The 17,678-nt window shown below is 40.0% G+C and overlaps 1 protein-coding gene across 1 annotated transcript in view; it reads right to left on the bottom strand.

Moving 5' to 3' along the window:
* LOC134754059 (trithorax group protein osa) overlaps nucleotides 1-17,678 on the bottom strand; it is a 135,408-nt gene that overhangs the window by 82,541 nt on the left and 35,189 nt on the right. The window contains exon 2 of the mRNA XM_063690158.1: nucleotides 7,574-7,738. Within this exon, the coding sequence (XP_063546228.1) occupies nucleotides 7,574-7,738 (165 nt within the window). The remainder of the gene's footprint in view (nucleotides 1-7,573; nucleotides 7,739-17,678) is intronic.

The raw sequence follows: 17,678 nt of genomic DNA, 5'->3' as shown, positions 1-17,678 counted from the left end.
TGTAGGTATAGAAGCCGTCGCGGTTACGCGAAGTATGAGACTAGGGTGACCAAGATTTGTGTCGATGGTCACAGACTTTTGTCTTTTTTTTCTTCGCGTTTCTTTGCGGGCGTCCCTAAGAGCACTCAAGGTTGCAGCGGGTGCGGACGCGGTAGACAGGGCGCAGACGTGCATTATTAGGTGGGTGCCGGAACACCCGCGGGAGCCGCGGTGGGTGGCGGTGGGGTGCCGTACGTCATCACCTGAGGCGCGCCCTTGAAACCGTCGCATTCATTGCACCCGGATGCGGGCCGTATCTTACAACCCGCAATACCCGCAAAATACCACCTAACCTATGTACGGAGACACGCGGCAGGATCCTTACTACAATATACTCGCGCCCTAGTTCCTTTACAAGGAGAAAGTGACTCCCTCCGATGCAACTGCCTTTACCGCCACAAAGCAAGAAACAAAAAGTGAAGATGTCTAACACTTCAACGAATTTCGTTTTGAAAACAAGTTCCTGTATACTTGTAACCTTGGCGTTATAAATAAAGTTTTGTATTTGTATAAAGCCCGTCACAGACGGAGCGATGATATATATTAATATGTATACCGTAAGATATCGAAATATATCTTATAGTAAAGCTAAGCACCACACACGACAACGACAACAAAATATATATCGCTGACATCGCTGTCTATCTAGCACCTACATTGTGAGAGAGACGAAATATACCAAAATATATCGTAATATACCGAGCTATATATAGCAAGGTATCTTAAGATGCTTTGCTACAATAAGATATCCTAATATACCAAAATTTTTATTATATTATAGCTTCGAGTGTGGACTCTGTCAAATAGTACGTAAAATAAGAGCATGCCCGTTGCCAGGGAGGTTTTGGGATTATACTGAGCAACTTTTACTACCACGAAATAGCGCAAAATAGTGAACCGATTTCGTTGAAATTTGGTATAGAGATAGTTTGAGTCCCGGGGAAGGACATAGGGTAGTTTTTATCACAGAAATCATCCTTTAAGGGGGTAAAAAGGGGGATGGAAGTTTGTATGGGAAATCGATAAAAAGCAGATTGGATAAAAATTAAGCTACCCAAATTACTAACTCCACGCAGACGAAGTAGCGGGCAAAAGCTAGTCATAATATATGTAAGTTGGGTGACAATGCAACATTATGTTAAATGTCACAAATGATGGTCAGTCTGGCACTAATCTGTGTTGAAAAAAACATTGCTCTAGCTTCAAAAACCACAGAGGAAACAGTCGAGTACGTTTGTGTGGAGAAATGACCACTCCTGTTGCCTCTTAAAATTGATTATACCTTTGTTGGAATGTCGGATATTAGCTTTGCAAGGAGTTTCTGGATATCTATGAAGGATCAACTTTAGGTGACTACTTTATTTCGTGAACAAGCCTTAGTAGGTGCAGTACTACTACTACTTTATAGTGTAGATATCGTCAATATATAAAAATATTGTTTGCACTCGCGCGGTGTGACTTTGCTAACAAGGATCATACATTTTTGATAGGTAACTTCAAAAATAAGTTGATATTTTAAAACTAATTAATCTAATTATATAATATGTACGTTGAACATTGTAACAATTGAAAATCGCTCAACATGAGCTATGATAATCTTACCACGAACAATACAATACAAAGTATATGTACCTATGTGGGTGTTTTCTATGTATATAATATGTATTTATCTATATAGGTATGTATATCGTCGCGTAGCACCCATAGTAGCTTTGCTTAATTTGGGGCTAGGTTGATCCGTGTAAGATGTCCCCTAATATTAATTAATTTATGTTTTAAAGAAAATGAGAAATTTTCAAACGCGCATGTGACGCTCCTAGATTTGTAAAATAATTGGGCTTTATGTTAATGCAATCGATATATCCCAATCATCCCCTGTATGACACGGTCACTTTAGCGGACAAATACATGCAAATCGCATCAGACCAGATATTGCCTTGGTGGTCATTAGTCATTAGTGCGGTACACGCACTTTAGGTGCCAATGCCAACCTGTCCACTGTATATTCATCATATTCATCTATAATTCCTATTTATTACCATCAAGGGGTTTCTTTCAATCAACGGACTATATATTAGACCACCATATATATATTTATTTATTTTTTTAACAAAAAGGCAAGCACGACCGCAATCTCACCTGATGGTAAGTGCCGATGCAGTGATTTTTACATACCAGTTAGGGTTGCCACCTTTTTTCTATACATATATAGTATTTTTGTCAAAATATTGAAAAAATATAGTATTTACTGGGAAATTTGAAAAAAAAAAATAGGGCCGATTTGAGGCGAATTAAAAATCCAAGTCGCATACGATGCGATATTGGTGACATTTGTATACCCCATTCTTGAGTGATGAAAATATAGTATTTTTCGTACTATATTGTTTTTGTATAATATATAGTACAAGTGACTAAAATATAGTACGATACTATATATTATAGTATGGGTGGCAACCCTAATACCAGTCCTAACTAGTAGCCGTTGTAGCCTACAACGGCTACAACTAGTTAGTAGGTATGTTGTATATGAATATAAGTAACCAAATCATAATTAACAAATAATGAATAAATTCATTTAAGTCAAATGGAGTCATTAGGAGTTTGACATTATTGTTGAAAAAAATTGGTTACATAGATAGGTATTGCTGTCAGGACGACTCAAACGTTAAGGCCCAGTAGGTTGTGTGATGCTGTACAAGCACGACCACGGAAGATTTTGTAATTTCTTTTGCGGTACAAATTCAAGAAAAAGATTACTTTTTTGTACTCTTATAAAAAAAATGTAGTCATACGGTTTGGGCACTGTGACATAGGGGCCGTGGTCGTGTTGGGTAGTACCTTCCTGGCACGACCAAGCTTTATTTTATGGTTAAATTAATAGTCAAAATACTACAAAAAAAAATAAAAAAAATTGTACTGCTATAAAAAAAAAGTTTGCTCATACGGTTTTATGAATTGTGACTTAAGAGGTTGTGGCCTTAAAAAAAGACTTTAAAATTGATTATAATTAATTTTCCCGCTATAATATCTTTTTAAATTATTGATCCAAGCGGTTAATGTTCCACATGTTTCTTGTAGGAAATTTTATGTAAATTATTTATGTACAGTCGCCATCAGATATATTGGAGCGGTCAAGGTGCTCGCAAATATCTGAACACGCCTCTATTGTCAAGGCGCTAGAGTGAGTGTTGAGATATTTTTGAGTACCTCGGGCGCTCCGATATATCTGATGGCAACTGTACAAATTTTTTTTTGCTATGGGTATGGGTAACACTTTACAAATTATTTACGAAAACCTAAAAAAGGGAACATTAGAATTGATTATAATTCACTTTCCCTCCCTAATATCTTTTTAAATATCGACCTTTGCGAAACGTATACTTTATCTTTTTTGTAGAAAAAATTGTGTAGATTATTTACGTTTAAAAACGCTATTGGCCACAGTTTACGAGTTAATAACGAAAGAAAATATAAAAAAACTTACCATAGAATTGATTTTAATTAACTTTCCCGCTTTAATATTTATCGCGAAATTCTAATTTTCTATGGGACGATAAACCTTTGCGCCTAACATTTTTTAAATTTGCCGCCTTTTCTACTGACAAGATTTGCTTGACCAACTATAGCGAAAAAGTACAGTACTGGCCAATAATCTATCACATTTGTGTTTTTTTATTTGGTATAAGCATATGTAGAGTAAACAATATAGGTTAGTTTGTAGATTGCATATTTTATTTACTAGTCATTTTATACAAATATATGATGAATGAATACTGTAATGAAATACGGTGAATTACAATAGGAGACTCAGCATATTACTAAAAAATCTCTAATAAAAAAAAGAAGCAGACTATATATAAAAAAAAAACCTATGAATAAACCATTACATGACATCAATTTTTCTCATATCGCTCGAACAAAGGACTACTAGTCTACTACTAGACTACCTAAAGTATTGAGGTGGAATCACTTCAAATATTAAAATAAAAAGTTGTACCGTAAAAACATGGAGGTGATATTATTGGCTCTTTATATTGGGCATTTTTCATAATTAATAAAAAAAATACACTTCCAATGTGTTAAGGTTAGCGCTGTTCATAACTATTCCAAATTTCAAATCGATAGCTTCAGTAGTTCTCCAGATATTTTGCAATGTGACAGACAGGCAGACAGACAGACGGACAGAGTAGCACCATAAAGTTCCTTTTGTACCTTTTTGGTACGGAACCCTAAAAACAACTTGCCAAAAAGCAACTTGTCAAGTGGATGCTTCTCCCCCGTACCCCCACTTTTGTGTCCCATTTTCCAGTTTTTCCTTGTTATTAGAAAAGCAGTTACAAATTGAGGTAATAATAAGAAAATTATATCTAAATTCCAATCAAGTAATCAAACGGAAGTGACCGGGGAAATCTAAAATTATATTCTACGTCAAACGGAATTGGCAGACTGAAAAATGGCAAACAAGTTACCGCTAACGGAGAATTAGAAATAAACTGAATCAAATAATAAATCGCAGACGCTTGCTTGCTATCGGACTTTTTCCACATTTTTATTTTCGCTCGCAACTCTATTGAATGAGAATATTACTTATTAATGTTTGTTATAGTGTAGTTTACGTGATTCAATAATGGAAAGTGAGGAATTATGACATAGTAGTGCATGTCTGTGTCTGTGTAGATATTTAGTTGTTTGGAAGACGAAGGAAATTTAAATGATCAAAAGTTTGGGTAATATTGAAAATGATTATGTCATGGAATGATTAAATATTGGGTAGGTATCCATGGTAGAACCATAAAGGCTCTCACTAAAAATGTTATAATGACTGATTCAAAAATAATATAAGAAATTGCGACAAAAATATGCTAATAAACAACGCCATCACCGCAATCAGACAGCTTCATATTGTATTACTTTAATTAGGGTATTATTCTGGACTAGCTATAAATTAGCGTATTAACTGATATAAGCAAATCGACTATCACACAAAATTATTGATTTCTGCAAACAACAAAACCTTGATGTTGAGAAGACAGTTGCCTAGACCTCTTTCATTATGATTACAATACGCTGCTGGCTAAAATAATCATACAATAGTTACGCTTCATAAACGTAATATGTTACGAGTTGCGAGTGTAAGGGACTGTAAAGGTATTATTTAACACTAATGACAGCTTGCACTAGCCCTTGCCTCCGAGCCGTCCTCCCGCCTATTGAGACGGTTTCTTAACTCCGATTTCTACACGAATTCGCTTCAAGAGCCCTGCTTCAAACCGTACCTCCGTTGCACAACGAGCTTACGTCAGCGAGCGCGAAGCGGCTTACGTCATTCGAGCGTATCTCGCGCTGTCGAGCCAACTTAGAACCTATGCCTATTGGATTTAGATCCGCGCTAAGAGAAGCTTAAGTATGATAGAACGTTATGTTCGTTTGAGTGGATGAGGCTCCGACGCGCCGCCGCCGCCGCCGCTGGCTCAACGATTCTGAGAAAACGTTCGACTCGGCTCTCTACTTTGGGACTTAAATATGAATCATGTAATAATGCCTCGACGGCGACGATAGAGCGGAATACACGTTTCTTTATTAGACCTACGCTTATAATGAAATTAATCACGTTAATCTTATTATTATTCAGGCATATTAACACGTAAAGATCTTGCTACATATTATGAAAGAAGACTAAAGCACAAACACATGGCAGCGTCATACGGACAATAACTCAATTGAAGCATGATAGAATGCTAAACAGTCATATTAATAAAGATGATGTAGATTAGGCATCAAGTTACGGGTAACCTGTTATTATGCTAACACGCACATATGTTCTCGGGTTATTGACCCTAATCCCCACATATCTGAGCTATCAATCAGAATTAATCTGCGGCTTGCATACACATAATGCAAATACATAGACGCAAATTACAATCTGTGTAGTGCTATTGGGATTGTAATCGGTCAAGTTGATAAGATCAAAGCCACATCCGACATAATACTATCAATCCGTATATTGAATGTCACAATTGATGTCTTACAAAAGTAATAAGAAGACTTAATGATGAATCAGAAAGCATAATAATTACAGTAGTAAGTAAAACAATGGGGTATAGATCTTTCTGAGGATATCTTTGTCTACGAGAGAACATAAGACAATGTGTAGTAAATTAATTAAATTCAGAGATGTGACTTATTTGAATACCTATTTTGTATTTAAATACCTTTTTAATAAAACCATTTTGTATTTTATTTGAAATGAAATGAAGTTTTTGGGACTTATTTTACAAGCTTTTATTTAACTTGCAATGTAACTATGTATGTACGGGTCAATCTTGCAAGTTAAATTTGACCAACTTCCCGACGTCCAATGAAGCTGAAAATTTGCATACATATGTAAGTCAGGTGACAATGCAATATTATAGTACCATCGAGCTGATCCTGATGATGGAGACAGGAGGTGGCCATAGGAATTCTGTGATAAAACAACGCAACCTAATTGTGTTTGGGGTTTTTAGAATTGTCTAGAGTATTACTTGCCTGTGGAAAGAAAAGTACAGTCAGCGATAAAAGCTAGTACCAAAAATGAAACGTGTGCCAAAAACTTATTCTATTTTCAAATTACAAAATACTTTTTAGTAGGTACGGTCAAGGAATTCAATTTCAGCACCATTTCGTACCTTGTCACAGTGACAATAGTATGAGGTCCCTAGCGACTTTCATATTGATTGTCACTGGGACAGGATACGAAATGTTACAGAAATTAAATTATTTGACTGTACGTAGGTAGAAATTTACAATCTTCTCTGACGCTACAATCCTTGCAACTCTCTCATTATTTTAACATGGAACTGTTAAATCTGTTTAGTAGCGTCGCATCGCACATGACCACGATCGTAGCGATCGTAAAAGTGGATTCTTGTGCGTTGCGAGGGTTTCACGGCACGGGAGTCGAACAAACTTTCCTGCCCTAATGAAACACAAAATTTTTCACCACACCAACAAGAGGCAGACACTAGCTGTAAAACTTTTTTTGACGATTGGTCTGGCCTGGTACCCACTGGTAGTGACCCTGCCTATGAAGCCGATGGTCCTGGGTTCGAATCCCGGTAAGGGCATTTATTTGTGTGATGAGCACAGATATTTGTTACTGAGTCTTGGGTGTTTTCTATGTATTTATGTATTTGTATATTATATATATCGTTGTCTGAGTACCTACAACACAAGCCCTCTTGAGCTTACTGTGGGACTTAGTCAATCTGTATAAGAATGTCCTGTAATATTTATTTATTTTAAATATTTATCATTAAAAACCATCACGGCATCAAAAATCCATTCTGCCGGTTAACATGAAGAAACAACTCTTGACTTGACTTGGATAATGCCCCGTTTGATACCCCTAGGGCCACCGCAGCCCAATACCTTCTCGAAGTGGCCATCGACACCATGGACTGGCTAGCGATGAGCCCGGACCTTAACTATTTAACTAACTAGTGGGAATAACCCGTAATAAGACCTGTTGTGTGTAGTGCGTTTCGATACTTACCGGATGAGAGGAGAACGGCGGCCTGGAGTTGGGTGCTCCCGGCGGGCCAGGAGGCGGTGGATACCGCTGAGGATAGGACCCTGGAGGCCCGTAGCCGGCCGGGGGCTGCTGGGGGCCCCCAGGGGAACCCGCGCCGTACGGAGGCCCGCCGAAGCCTCGCGGTGGCTATAAACAACAACACACATAACATTAGATCACGCCATGATTAAGAACACATGGGATTTCTCTAGGGGGAATTGAGTAGGTTGGAGAAATTACGCATCTCTTCACCCTTGAACCGCATAAATACCTAAGGTAGTTCGTCCCTGACCCCTGACCCTCGATTGCTCAAATGATTTTGGGTTATGAAAAAAGGCTAATGAGGGTCAAAAGTTATGTCGTCCCTGACCTAAGGTACGTTATGTAAATGGGTAAAATTCAACAGAAATTTGAGTCGTTAAAAGTTATCATTAGTCAGGTTACGGCTTTTCCAATGCAAGCAATTGATCGTTGTATTGTATTAGTTACAATTTCAATTCTGTAAGATGGTTTAAATCTGCCGTCGGTTCATGTCTTCCCGATTCCCTCCTTATACCTTAAACTTTGTACAATCACGCTCAGAAATTGTTGTTGACTTTCGCTATTTATCGGGGTTAGTAACATCAGAATATTCAGAACAGATGATAGAGCCCAGTTTTCCTTTTATCGGCTTATTTCGTGACTCGGCTTATGTCCTGGGTTCAAATCCCGGTACGGCCATTTTCTGTGTATTTATCTATACATATCGTTGTCGGAGTACCCACAACTCAAGCCTTAATAAGCTTACTGTAGGGCGTAGTCAATTCGTGTAATAATATCCTATGATATTTATTTATTTGTCAATTACCGACAACGGTAAATTTGGCCTGAAACGTCAAATATCTCTAAAAATATTAATCTGGAGTTTTCTATGGATTTAAATGATAACACAGTAATGTTAGTCTAATATCGTTTGAGGAAATAGACTTGTCCGTGTTGATGGCCAACACGGTTTTCTCTAAACTCACACAACCACAAAACAAATAATAATAACACTGAACAAAATAATAACAAAACTGTTCATACAATTACTTAAACCCAGGTTCCGTCGGCGGCGGACGCGAGTACGTAAAGTAAACAGAGTAAACAAATAAACTGTCACCTGGGACAGCGACAACTCAGAATACGACATTATCATAGCAGTAAGTATCTTATAAAACCATTCAATAATTTCCCTACCCTTTCATGACATGCTTCATAAGTTTATCTATAATGCAAAATTCCATCGAGATAACATGTCTAATAAATTGACGTCCGAAATAATTCGTTGTGCTAACAAAGTCGCCCGCTTCAGTTTTCATTTCGTTCCATGATGGAAATTGAATTATTCGTACGAGCCCCGCTACGAGGCAAAAGAGTGACGGGGAGCGGCGTTCGCTTTGTTCGCAGTAAATGTTTTAGATGGAACCCGCAACTTCTCCAACTACTTTCCGGCCCGGTTCTCGGATGTAGGTAATTTTACTAGAAGATATGAGAATCGTGTCCGCAATTAGTTTCATTTTTACGAACATCGGGGGTGTTTTATGGCGGATTCAATGATTTATGGGGGCGGTGTTGAGGGTGTGCGGTGCGCGGGGGGGTGCGGCGAGGGTTGCGCAGGGCGCGAAGCCGGGGGGCGGCGGCGCGCTATTGGCCGACACGGCATCGATCGCGCGACGAGCTCGGCTCGGCCCGCCCGTGCTGCCAGCCAGCCTCCACCTACGTTAATAAGTAATCATCCGGCCCCGTGATACCTCTGCGAGTTTTCCGGAGCTGGAGCCATTGAGACGGGCCATGGATCTCCGGTCTGCTGGAACAAAGAACCACCGCATAGGGCGACATCCGTATTGATTTATGGAGTAATTGGCCGACGGTGCGCGAGCTGCGCATCTACGCCCTCCACGCATCCTCATATGCCCACAAACAAGCATAGCTATCCATAGTTGCAACGCATAAACTATTGCAAATACAAAGTCCATTGACGAACAAAATGGACTGGCCTCGAAACGTAAACCTTGTCTCATAAATGTCAGGCCAGTACAGGGAGGCATTTGTCGGAAAGGAAGGGGGGTAAATGATCACTTGTCCGGACCACAAGTACTTAAACCTAACCAGAGGAACGTGTCTGTGAACCTAGCATATCAAGTGCTAGCATCTCAATCTTTTTTAAGAGTTCTAGTAGCATCCCTAATAGTTCTACAGTTCTAGGTGGTTTTTTTTCATAGTTCTGCTCATTTTCGCGAAAAAAATGAAATTTGAAAATGAGATGCTAACTTCACATTTTGACACTCCAGCATCCCAGCCGTTATCCACTCCACAGCCTCAAAATAGCATTCAAACGTAAGATACTAACATTTCTAGACGATATATAATGAGTTCTAGTCAAAACTGTAAAAAAAATTTTTTCCATATATGTATGGGACACGAACATCAAAAGAAATTGTAGGTATATTCTGATTAAAGCTAAGTTTGAGCTAAAATCCCAAATTTGACAGCTAGCATCTCAGCAGTTCCGGATAGCCAGATGCCTAGTGCACTAGAATACACACAGTTGTATCTTCTAGAAGGAAATTTTACAGAGTTTTGATAAACTATATCCGAAAATAGTCGCGAAATCGAGTAATTGCTAAGTTCTGGGCATAGCATCTCAGCCAATGCAGATCTGATACCAGGCATCTCAGCAGTTCTGGATAGCCAGCTCACTAGTGCACTAGAATACACACAGTTCTATCTTCTAGAACGAAATTTGATAGAGTTTTGATAGATTATGTCCGAAAATAGTCACAAAATCGAGTAAATGCTATGTTCTTAGATTAGCATCCCAGCCAATGCGGGTCTGGTACCCAGCATCTCAGCAGTTCTGGTTAGTCAGGTCTCTAGTGCACTAGAATACACACAGTTCTGTCTTCTAGAACGAAATTTGGCAGAGTTTTGAAAGACTATGTCCGAAAATAGTCTCGCATTAGAGAAATTGCTAAGTTCTGAGCATAGCATCCCAGCCAATGCTGATTTGATACCCGGCATCTCAGCAGTTCTAAATAGCCAGCTCACTAGTGCACTAGAATACACACAGTTCTGTCTTCTAGAACGAAAATTGGCAGAGTTTTGACAGACTGTCCGAAAATTGTCTCAAAATCGAGTAATTGCTAAGTTCTGAGCTAGCATCCCAGCCAATGCTGATCTGATACCCGGCATCTCAGCAGTTCTAAATAGCCAGCTCACTAGTGCACTAGAATACACACAGTTCTGTCTTCTAGAACGAAAATTGGCAGAGTTTTGACAGACTGTCCGAAAATTGTCTCAAAATCGAGAAATTGCTAAGTTCTGAGCTGGCATCCCAGCCAATGCAGGTCTGATACCCGGCATCTCAGCAGTTCTGGATAGCCACCTTACTAATGCACTAGAATACACACAGTTCTATCTTTTAGAACTAAATTTTATGGAGTTTTGATAGACTATGTCCGAAAATAGTCAAAAAATCGAGTAAATGCTATGTTCTTAGATTAGCATCCCAGCCAATGCAGGTCTTACAACCAGCATCTCAGCAGTGTTGGATAGCTAGAACCCTAGTGCACTAGAATACACACAGTTCTATCTTCTAGAAGGAAATTTGACAGAGTTTTGATAGACAATGTCCAAAAACAGTCGCGAAATCGAGTAATTGCTAAGTTCTGGGCATAGCATCCCAGGCAATGCTGATCTGATACCCGGCATCTCAGCAGTTCTAAATAGCCAGCTCACTAGTGCACTAGAATACACACAGTTCTGTCTTCTAGAACGAAAATTGGCAGAGTTTTGACAGACTGTCCGAAAATTGTCTCAAAATCGAGAAATTGCTAAGTTCTGAGCTGGCATCCCAGCCAATGCAGGTCTGATACCAGGCATCTCAGCAGTTCTGGATAGCCAGCTCACTAGTGCACTAGAATACACACAGTTCTGTCTTCTAGAACGAAAATTGGCAGAGTTTTGACAGACTGTCCGAAAATTGTCTCAAAATCGAGAAATTGCTAAGTTCTGAGCTGGCATCCCAGCCAATGCAGGTCTGATACCCGGCATTTCAGCAGTTCTGGATAGCCACCTCACTAATGCACTAGAATACACACAGTTTCATCTTCTAGAACAAAATTTTATGGAGTTTTGATAGACTATGTCCGAAAATAGTCTCAAAGTCGAGTAAATGCTATGTTCTTAGATTAGCATCCCAGCCAATGCAGGTCTTACAACCAGCATCTCAGCAGTTCTGGATAGCTAGAACCCTAGTGCACTAGAATACACACAGTTCTATCTTCTAGAAGGAAATTTGACACAGTTTTGATAGACAATGTCCAAAAACAGTCGCGAAATCGAGTAATTGCTAAGTTCTGAGCATAGCATCCCAGCCACTGCTGATCTGATACCCGGCATCTCAGCAGTTCTAAATAGCCAGCTCACTAGTGCACTAGAATACACACAGTTCTGTCTTCTAGAACGAAAATTGGCAGAGTTTTGACAGACTGTCCAAAAATAGTCTCAAAATCGAGTAAATGCTATGTTCTTAGATTAGCATCCCAGCCAATGCAGGTCTTACAACCAGCATCTCAGCAGTTCTGGATAGCTAGAACCCTAGTGCACTAGAATACACACAGTTCTATCTTCTAGAAGGAAATTTGACATAGTTTTGATAGACAATGTCCGAAAACAGTCGCGAAATCGAGTAATTGCTAAGTTCTGGGCATAGCATCCCAGCCAATGCTGATCTGATACCCGGCATCTCAGCAGTTCTAAATAGCCAGCTCACTAGTGCACTAGAATACACACAGTTCTGTCTTCTAGAACGAAAATTGGCAGAGTTTTGACAGACTGTCCGAAAATTGTCTCAAAATCGAGAAATTGCTTAGTTGTGAGCTAGCATCCCAGCCAATGCAGGTCTTACACCCAGCATCTCAGCAGTTCTGGATAGCTAGAACCCTAGTGCACTAGAATACACACAGTTCTATCTTCTAGAAGGAAATTTGACAGAGTTTTGATAGACTATGTCCGAAAATAGTCTCAAAATCGAGTAAATGCTATGTTCTTAGATTAGCATCCCAGCCAATGCAGGTCTTACAACCAGCATCTCAGCAGTTCTGGATAGCTAGAACCCTAGTGCACTAGAATACACACAGTTCTATCTTCTAGAAGGAAATTTGACAGAGTTTTGATAGACAATGTCCAAAAACAGTCGCGAAATCGAGTAATTGCTAAGTTCTGGGCATAGCATCCCAGGCAATGCTGATCTGATACCCGGCATCTCAGCAGTTCTAAATAGCCAGCTTACTAGTGCACTAGAATACACACAGTTCTATCTTCTAGACGTAAATTTGACAGTTTTGATAGACTATGTCCGAAAATAGTCGCAAAATCAAGAAATTGCTAAGTTCTGAGCTAGCATCCCAGCCAATGCAGGTCTTACAACCAGCATCTCAGCAGTTCTGGATAGCCAGCTCACTAGTGCACTAGAATACACACAGTTCTGTCTTCTAGAACGAAAATTGGCAGAGTTTTGACAGACTGTCCGAAAATTGTCTCAAAATCGAGAAATTGCTTAGTTGTGAGCTAGCATCCCCGCCACTGCAGGTCTTACTCCCAGCATCTCGGCAGTTCTGGATAGCCAGCTCCCTATTCCACTAGAATACACACAGTTCTATCTTCTAGAAGGAAATTTTACAGAGTTTTGATAAACTATATCCGAAAATAGTCGCTAAATCGAGTAATTGCTAAGTTCTGAGCTAGCATTCCAGCCAATGCAGGTCTTATACACAGCATCTCAGCAGTTCTGGATAGCCAGCTCCCTAGTGCACTAGAAAACACACAGTTCTATCTTCTATCACGAAATTTGACTGAGTTTTGATGGGCTGTCCGAAAATAGTCTCAAAATCGAGAAATTGCTAAGTTCTGAGCTGGCATCCCAGCCAATGCAGGTCTGATACCCGGCATCTCAGCAGTTCTGGATAGCGACCTCACTAATGCACTAGAATACACACAGTTCTATCTTCTAGAACAAAATTTTATGGAGTTTTGATAGACTATGTCCGAAAATAGTCTCAAAATCGAGTAAATGCTATGTTCTTAGATTAGCATCCCAGCCAATGCAGGTCTTACAAATAGCATCTCAGCAGTTCTGGATAGCTAGAACCCTAGTGCACTAGAATACACACAGTTCTATCTTCTAGAAGGAAATTTGACAGAGTTTTGATAGACAATGTCCAAAAACAGTCGCGAAATCGAGTAATTGCTAAGTTCTGGGCATAGCATCCCAGGCAATGCTGATCTGATACCCGGCATCTCAGCAGTTCTAAATAGCCAGCTCACTAGTGCACTAGAATACACACAGTTCTATCTTCTAGACGTAAATTTGACAGTTTTGATAGACTATGTCCGAAAATAGTCGCAAAATCAAGAAATTGCTAAGTTCTGAGCTAGCATCCCAGCCAACGCAGGTCTTACAACCAGCATCTCAGCAGTTCTGGATAGCCAGCTCACTAGTGCACTAGAATACACACAGTTCTGTCTTCTAGAACGAAAATTGGCAGAGTTTTGACAGACTGTCCGAAAATTGTCTCAAAATCGAGAAATTGCTTAGTTGTGAGCTAGCATCCCAGCCAATGCAGGTCTTACACCCAGCATCTCAGCAGTTCTGGATAGCTAGAATCCTAGTGCACTAGAATACACACAGTTCTATCTTCTAGAAGGAAATTTGACAGAGTTTTGATAGACTATGTCCGAAAATAGTCTCAAAATCGAGTAAATGCTATGTTCTTAGATTAGCATCCCAGCCAATGCAGGTCTTACAACCAGCATCTCAGCAGTGTTGGATAGCTAGAACCCTAGTGCACTATAATACACACAGTTCTATCTTCTAGAAGGAAATTTGACAGAGTTTTGATAGACAATGTCCAAAAACAGTCGCGAAATCGAGTAATTGCTAAGTTCTGGGCATAGCATCCCAGGCAATGCTGATCTGATACCCGGCATCTCAGCAGTTCTAAATAGCCAGCTCACTAGTGCACTAGAATACACACAGTTCTGTCTTCTAGAACGAAAATTGGCAGAGTTTTGACAGACTGTCCGAAAATTGTCTCAAAATCGAGAAATTGCTAAGTTCTGAGCTGGCATCCCAGCCAATGCAGGTCTGATACCAGGCATCTCAGCAGTTCTGGATAGCCAGCTCACTAGTGCACTAGAATACACACAGTTCTGTCTTCTAGAACGAAAATTGGCAGAGTTTTGACAGACTGTCCGAAAATTGTCTCAAAATCGAGAAATTGCTAAGTTCTGAGCTGGCATCCCAGCCAATGCAGGTCTGATACCCGGCATTTCAGCAGTTCTGGATAGCCACCTCACTAATGCACTAGAATACACACAGTTTCATCTTCTAGAACAAAATTTTATGGAGTTTTGATAGACTATGTCCGAAAATAGTCTCAAAGTCGAGTAAATGCTATGTTCTTAGATTAGCATCCCAGCCAATGCAGGTCTTACAACCAGCATCTCAGCAGTTCTGGATAGCTAGAACCCTAGTGCACTAGAATACACACAGTTCTATCTTCTAGAAGGAAATTTGACACAGTTTTGATAGACAATGTCCAAAAACAGTCGCGAAATCGAGTAATTGCTAAGTTCTGAGCATAGCATCCCAGCCAATGCTGATCTGATACCCGGCATCTCAGCAGTTCTAAATAGCCAGCTCACTAGTGCACTAGAATACACACAGTTCTGTCTTCTAGAACGAAAATTGGCAGAGTTTTGACAGACTGTCCAAAAATAGTCTCAAAATCGAGTAAATGCTATGTTCTTAGATTAGCATCCCAGCCAATGCAGGTCTTACAACCAGCATCTCAGCAGTTCTGGATAGCTAGAACCCTAGTGCACTAGAATACACACAGTTCTATCTTCTAGAAGGAAATTTGACATAGTTTTGATAGACAATGTCCGAAAACAGTCGCGAAATCGAGTAATTGCTAAGTTCTGGGCATAGCATCCCAGCCAATGCTGATCTGATACCCGGCATCTCAGCAGTTCTAAATAGCCAGCTCACTAGTGCACTAGAATACACACAGTTCTGTCTTCTAGAACGAAAATTGGCAGAGTTTTGACAGACTGTCCGAAAATTGTCTCAAAATCGAGAAATTGCTTAGTTGTGAGCTAGCATCCCAGCCAATGCAGGTCTTACACCCAGCATCTCAGCAGTTCTGGATAGCTAGAACCCTAGTGCACTAGAATACACACAGTTCTATCTTCTAGAAGGAAATTTGACAGAGTTTTGATAGACTATGTCCGAAAATAGTCTCAAAATCGAGTAAATGCTATGTTCTTAGATTAGCATCCCAGCCAATGCAGGTCTTACAACCAGCATCTCAGCAGTTCTGGATAGCTAGAACCATAGTGCACTAGAATACACACAGTTCTATCTTCTAGAAGGAAATTTGACAGAGTTTTGATAGACAATGTCCAAAAACAGTCGCGAAATCGAGTAATTGCTAAGTTCTGGGCATAGCATCCCAGGCAATGCTGATCTGATACCCGGCATCTCAGCAGTTCTAAATAGCCAGCTTACTAGTGCACTAGAATACACACAGTTCTATCTTCTAGACGTAAATTTGACAGTTTTGATAGACTATGTCCGAAAATAGTCGCAAAATCAAGAAATTGCTAAGTTCTGAGCTAGCATCCCAGCCAATGCAGGTCTTACAACCAGCATCTCAGCAGTTCTGGATAGCCAGCTCACTAGTGCACTAGAATACACACAGTTCTGTCTTCTAGAACGAAAATTGGCAGAGTTTTGACAGACTGTCCGAAAATTGTCTCAAAATCGAGAAATTGCTTAGTTGTGAGCTAGCATCCCCGCCACTGCAGGTCTTACTCCCAGCATCTCGGCAGTTCTGGATAGCCAGCTCCCTATTCCACTAGAATACACACAGTTCTATCTTCTAGAAGGAAATTTTACAGAGTTTTGATAAACTATATCCGAAAATAGTCGCTAAATCGAGTAATTGCTAAGTTCTGAGCTAGCATTCCAGCCAATGCAGGTCTTATACACAGCATCTCAGCAGTTCTGGATAGCCAGCTCCCTAGTGCACTAGAAAACACACAGTTCTATCTTCTATCACGAAATTTGACCGAGTTTTGATGGGCTGTCCGAAAATAGTCTCAAAATCGAGAAATTGCTAAGTTCTGAGCTGGCATCCCAGCCAATGCAGGTCTGATACCCGGCATCTCAGCAGTTCTGGATAGCGACCTCACTAATGCACTAGAATACACACAGTTCTATCTTCTAGAACAAAATTTTATGGAGTTTTGATAGACTATGTCCGAAAATAGTCTCAAAATCGAGTAAATGCTATGTTCTTAGATTAGCATCCCAGCCAATGCAGGTCTTACAAATAGCATCTCAGCAGTTCTGGATAGCTAGAACCCTAGTGCACTAGAATACACACAGTTCTATCTTCTAGAAGGAAATTTGACAGAGTTTTGATAGACAATGTCCAAAAACAGTCGCGAAATCGAGTAATTGCTAAGTTCTGGGCATAGCATCCCAGGCAATGCTGATCTGATACCCGGCATCTCAGCAGTTCTAAATAGCCAGCTCACTAGTGCACTAGAATACACACAGTTCTATCTTCTAGACGTAAATTTGACAGTTTTGATAGACTATGTCCGAAAATAGTCGCAAAATCAAGAAATTGCTAAGTTCTGAGCTAGCATCCCAGCCAACGCAGGTCTTACAACCAGCATCTCAGCAGTTCTGGATAGCCAGCTCACTAGTGCACTAGAATACACACAGTTCTGTCTTCTAGAACGAAAATTGGCAGAGTTTTGACAGACTGTCCGAAAATTGTCTCAAAATCGAGAAATTGCTTAGTTGTGAGCTAGCATCCCAGCCAATGCAGGTCTTACACCCAGCATCTCAGCAGTTCTGGATAGCTAGAATCCTAGTGCACTAGAATACACACAGTTCTATCTTCTAGAAGGAAATTTGACAGAGTTTTGATAGACTATGTCCGAAAATAGTCTCAAAATCGAGTAAATGCTATGTTCTTAGATTAGCATC

This window comes from Cydia strobilella, chromosome 1 (assembly GCF_947568885.1).
Source record: "Cydia strobilella chromosome 1, ilCydStro3.1, whole genome shotgun sequence".
Taxonomy (NCBI): Eukaryota; Metazoa; Arthropoda; class Insecta; order Lepidoptera; family Tortricidae; genus Cydia; species Cydia strobilella.
The sequence above is the reverse complement of the archived record's forward strand: the minus strand, read 5'-3'. Positions and strand labels throughout refer to the sequence as shown.